At 37.5% G+C, this 6,000-nt stretch overlaps 1 protein-coding gene across 1 annotated transcript in view; it reads right to left on the minus strand.

The window, feature by feature from the left end:
* The window catches only part of LOC141342078 (plectin-like), a 72,249-nt gene extending 66,474 nt beyond the window's left edge, over window positions 1-5,775 (minus strand). Inside the window, exons 1-2 of the mRNA XM_073846461.1 lie at window positions 5,593-5,775; window positions 2,014-2,075 (exon numbers count right to left, since the gene is read on the minus strand). Coding sequence (XP_073702562.1) covers window positions 2,014-2,075; window positions 5,593-5,713 — 183 coding nt within the window. The 5' untranslated portion in view covers window positions 5,714-5,775. The remainder of the gene's footprint in view (window positions 1-2,013; window positions 2,076-5,592) is intronic.
* Window positions 5,776-6,000: the final 225 nt, after the last annotated feature.

The following is a 6,000-nucleotide window of genomic DNA, read 5'->3' on the forward strand; positions in this document are numbered from 1 at the left end:
GATTCATTTTAAACTGTCTTTTTGCCTTTCAGTTTTCATAGACACTAGTCCATATCGCGATTTGAATTAAGTGACAGATCAACTTTTGATTTATCAATCCAGAAATCAACGTATTACGTGTCATTCCGCGCCATAGTAAATTCGGTTTTTATGAATTGAGTCCGCGATCCAGTCCGTGTTTTTGCGGAGGAGGCATTGTAAACGCTTGACAATGTAGAGACATCCTGACTGCATCACGTGTATTTTCAAACGTACACACACGTACAGGAATATCTGGACCACGGCCAATCAGAGGGGGCGCGGGATCTGTCCTTCATCTCTGATTGGTTTAGACCACGATATGGGTCTAATGTGTGTCTGTTGTTGCGCAACAGGGAGACTTTGTGACGGAGTTTCGTTTTTTTCCCATCGAACGGCTGGTCGCACGGGTGCAACCTTTGATTTTTTTTAGTCGCACCATTGAGAAATTAGGTCGCACTCTAGAGCCCTGCATTACCCCAAACACTGAATATACAATATGTAAAACAATTATTTTACCCTAAAACTTTGCCTCATAAATTAGGAAAAGCATTACTTAACACAATAATCCAGAATGACAAATATTACTATCCAGAGGAGATCAGATTTTAGCAAATTTTGCCTAAAAACAGTTCGCTTGATCTGTAAGTTTTACCAAAGTTGTATGAGGAAAAAACTAACATGGTTCAATCCAGAATAAAATACAAATGTTACCCTCTCTTTTGCTTACTCACATGTGAAGGGCTTTAAATAAGACTGATCACTTTGTTATCTAATGCTGATGAAGGGTTAAGCCAAACATCTGCAGCACATGTGCTACTGTTGGCTGGACTGACAAGTGTTTATACCTCGAAAATGATATGCGAGTTGCAAAATGAATCCAGATGTTCATGTCATGCAGGTTTGTTTTAAATCAACTCTTTTGTTCTGAAGGAGTCCTCTAGGGTCGATGAACATGCTTGATTGATTTGTAAGAGCGTTAATAACCTCCAGTCTTGTCCAGCGTTACATTTTCATTTTGTTTGGATTCTCAACACGCCCCCTCTTTCTGCCTAAATACTAGACATTTCAGACTAGAGGATGATTAATGAGCTATGTGTAGATTTATCACATGTGTGGACAGGATATGATCTGCTTCTCTACAATTATCTGTCCTTAACTAAAAGAATCCCACGGCGGATACAAACAGAAATCATGTTTAGCCCAACAGCTGTTATGTCTCCACAAATGGAAGAGACTTTAAGATGCGTACACTAGTTTCTAAACTGGGTGTTGTGACATAGTGAGTTAAAAATTGAACTGGTAACTAATACTGGTACTGTAAGTGTGAGCAATATACTAGGAGACAAGATAAACTGGTAGAAATTTAACTATTATCTCTCTGTCATGGTTATGCTCATATGACACCGCAGTGCTGTACCGTACTGTAATAAAAGCTTGTGTGTTTTTAAACCTTTCTTAAAGTGCTTTTCTATGTGCACACAGCCAAAGCTCAACTATAGAAAACCACCTATCACACCATGTGCAACTATTTCTTCTTCACTGTTTATTGCACTTAAATAGTTTGTTCTTATTTTATTACAAACTGCTTATTCGTCTTCAATTACCTTGCTTATTAGCATGCATATTACTCGAATCTTAGCAATTTATTAATACTAATTTAGCACACATGCCTTATTCTACATCCCTAACCCAATATCTAAATTTAACAACTACCTTACTAACTATTAATAAGCAGGAATTTATTGAGGGAAAAGTCATAGTTAATAGTGAATAAGTGTTCCTTATTGTAAAGTGTTACTGTTTTGGTTTTTACTGTACATTATTAAGGCTGTTGTTAGTTTTTATAACTCTTTTCCAGCAAAATGATTACTTATTCTGCTGTAATCAAATTTTGCAAAAGCAGAATCACAGTTTGAACAAGATTGGATGAGGACATAGAAGACAATTGTAATTGTTCCTTGGAAAAATTGTAAATAAACAACATAAATGTACCTTTATTAAGTGTTTGTTCACCCATTTTGTGAAAGTCTTCTTCTGCACTCTGTCCCGTTCATCTGCAAAAGATCAAGGAAAAAAGAAAATGTAACACTTCAGCAGTGTTTCATGTTCACAAGTTCATTTCACTAAAAACTAACACTGAAACACTGTCAGAGACAGTGATGCTTTCGACTCATTGATCTGTTTCTTTGAATGCTACAATCGGCCCAAAACAACAACACTGATGCAACCACTACTGTGAGTTTGTTTCAAACCTGACTTTATTCAGAAGTATCCTCAGAAATGCAACTGAAGAGAGAAGTGAAGAGAAATCACTTCTTTTTGTGTAGGAACGCAAATACACAAATACACAAAACATCCCCTACCAAACTATTAAACCCCGGAGGCACACCCATGTGAGAAAGCCGATCTCTGGGTGAGGCTGGAGCGTAATGACTGCAGGAGATGTCTAGACAGCTCCATTGTCAAGTAAAGACGGAGCGCAGGTTTGGAGGAAAGAAAACGCCATGCACTGTGACGCCTCAGGCTAGGAAAATTCACCATGAAGGCAGAAAAGCTTTCATCTTAAATGTGCATGGCTCATGACTAACCGAACACCAGAGACACACCTACAGCCTGCAGAATCATGTTCCTTCACCGTCCACACTGCTGCCTCATACAAATTACCAGCACTTGAATCCGTCATCTTTACTAGATAACTGGCAAAGCTCTGTGTTTTTCAGGGAAAAGCTGTAATTTGAAGCAACATGCTTACATTTACGGTTAAAGTTGGTTGACCTTAGCTACACTACTGTGTACCATTTGATACATGCATGTTAGTACATTGCAATTACATTTACTTGTACTTAATTAACATGCCATTACACTGTTAACTTGATCCCTAACCGTAACTCAACCCTTACCACACAAACTAACCACTGTAACCCTAACCTTACTCCTAAACCTAACCATACAACAACTCATTAGCAGAAAATCTGGGAATTTTCCAGAATAACTGCTGCTGTTGGTTATTGCTGTAGATGTAGATTAGTGCTGCTGCTGCTGCAATTAAGAACAAGAACTTGCTACTGCCATAGAATATGGCGATATTGTGTTGTGAGTATTTAAGGCATACTGCTGCCGCACAAATAGCTTACAATAACCCATATCAGATCTATACAGGTGGAGCTGGGGATGGTGAAGTGTTTCGGAGGAACTCCAAAATGCCCAATTGAATGCTACCAGCCATTTGAATTTAAAGCTGCAAGCTCATTGGTTGCGTACGCAACATGAACCAATCAGCTTGTGCCAAGTCATATAACTATGTGATATCATCAGTTACGTTAACAACCCCTCAGCCTGCGCCATCTAGAGTTTCATGTCAAAACTAGGCATTTACATAGTAAATCCATAATGAAGGTATTAAATGTTAGTTTACAGTAGTTAAGGTCACTTAATTAATTGTAACATGTGAAGTTAGTGTTCAAAGTACCTTAAAGTTACTCTAAAGAGAAAAAGTAGATATTTGTGTTTAAAAATACACAAAACAGCATGTAAAAGCATGAAAAACAAGATCCTATGATATAGATTTTAATACACCTCTTTCTGGGAGTAAATGCATGAAGAAAACTGCTGCAAAGTCTATTTGCAAGTATGATTAGGAAGAACACCGAACCAAATCTGAACCAATGAATCAGGTACACAGGACGTCCCATCACCATCTCTAATTTTAAGGATGGATCATGCTTCACTCTTAAATATAAAGGTTCTAAAAGGGTGTTTTTTTGGTTCCCCAAAGAACATTTCAGTGAACAGTTCTTAAAAGAACCATTTTGAAGAACACTTTACACTATAAGGCATTTGAAAAGTTCCATGGATGTCCAAGGTTCTTCATGGAACCATTGATGCCAATAAAGTACCTTTTATTATTAAGGGTGAAGTCTCAAACATTTCTGGAGTGGAATTTGACTCATCTAGTCAAATCCCCAAAAAATCAATTCAATTATGCTCCTGTTGAATCACATGTTCTCCATTCAATACTTGAAACTATTTGGCCAAATACAACAGGATACTTCAATGCATATTACGACAGACAATTAAAACTCTTTGCTAAGCAACGGCGGGAGTTCTTTAAAACGCCCAGTGATTGTTGTGTTGAGGGAACAGCTGATTCAGGCCCACACAGACGCGCACGCAGGACTTCTGCTTCTGATGGGTGGAGTGTGACGAACATATTATGAAATAACATTACCATAGTGACTATCATGGGTGGAGGCAGTAAACCTTGACCTCAGTCATTAATGTAAGACTTCCCTTTAGTGTTTGAAGAGTCATACTGTCGTACCTTTACGGTGGTCGTCAGCAGACCTTTGACCATCGTTTACTATCCTCTCACATGTATAATGTTACAGCACTAATGTTTAAACCAACGCCCTTGTGATTCAGTACACAGCTCCTGCCCTCTAAGGTGTGTGAGGCACATAAGAAAATTTATTTTTGACCTATAAAATTAAATTTGATCTAATGTTATTGATGCAGTGATATGTATACCTACAGTAGATATAGTGTCAAATGCTCTTTCTGTGTTTGCGCACCTCTGTTTGCTGATGACATACTGAACGAGCCAATCAGATGCAGCGGTGTGATGACAGGACAATCATCTCAGTGCTATTTAACACATCTTTACACTGGCAAATATATGTCATCTATTTAAATATTGCGGCAACGGCCTTGGTCAGGTGAGACAGCTTCTGTATGAGACTTTTTATAGTGTGAATTATAGGCACCTGGGTGAAGCAATGACAGATTGCAAACATTATACAGCTAGTGATGCACTTTGAGATGTTTTCCGCTTTACTAAAAAAATTAGAACTTAAATGCAGTTTTTAAAATAATGAGATCTAATATCAGATCTCATTATGTAAAATATCTTTTAATATCTAATATCTTCCAATATAATCCTGTTTACTCACAAGATTGCATTCGATGAGGGGTAAAATATTCTTCAATGCAAGAACCATACCAATAAGTATCAACACCTCAAGATAAATAAATAAATAAATAAAACAATTCTAGATATCCTACAACCTGACTTTAAAGAAGATAGCAGTTATATACATATAAAAAAAGATTAATATAAAAAATAAAATAATAATAATAATAAAAAAACAGTTTTCCAGTAAAATAAGATAAATTAATTTAGGAAGTAATTTGCATAAGGTTTTTCTGCATAAGGTATTTCAATCTTAAATAAATCCTTGAATGAAATTGTTTTTGCCCCATTTATGCTTCAACCTGACACAGTTTCACTTCTTAAATTGATCTTGTGTTATGAATGGGTCACGCTTTATTTCTATAGTCCACTTTAGACATTCTACTCACTATAAGTAACTTTGCAACGACATCCCAACTAACTTGAGTAATAACAGACTAGGTTAGTAGAATAAGTTAAAATAAGACACTAACAAAGTCACTTATAGAAAGTGAAATGCATAGTTTAAATGCAGTGTTAGCGAAGAATATATCAATAATTTTACTAGAAGCCATGACAAAAATACTGATTAAAAGACTATAGATAGATTTCTCTTCCATCACCTTTCCTGCCTTCCACGGCTTTCAGCATTCCCTGATAGTACAAGTCATCAGAAGGGATCCTGTCCCTCTCCCTTTCCAGGCTGTCAGCCGAATATTCCCTGCGTCTCTGTTGAGTATTCATCTCCTTTAAGTCACACTAAAACCACAGTTCTTTACAAGCTCCTTATCTTCAAATCGAAAGTTGCAGCGATGTTCCCGTTGTGCTTTCTTTCGGTTTAATCCCTGCGGTCCATTTTTTCTAGCTCTTGTAAATGATGCCACTAGGTACAGGTCGTGGGCCTGTTCTTGTGTCGTTCTGACTCTAGTGAGACATGGAGGTTGGAGGGCATTGCGGGATACGCTTGGCCCCGCCTCAGCGCTAAATTGTCATGTTGGTGGAGCCGAGGCAGGAAGAAGGGGTGGAATCAG

This window comes from Garra rufa, chromosome 9 (assembly GCF_049309525.1).
Source record: "Garra rufa chromosome 9, GarRuf1.0, whole genome shotgun sequence".
Taxonomy (NCBI): domain Eukaryota; kingdom Metazoa; phylum Chordata; class Actinopteri; order Cypriniformes; family Cyprinidae; genus Garra; species Garra rufa.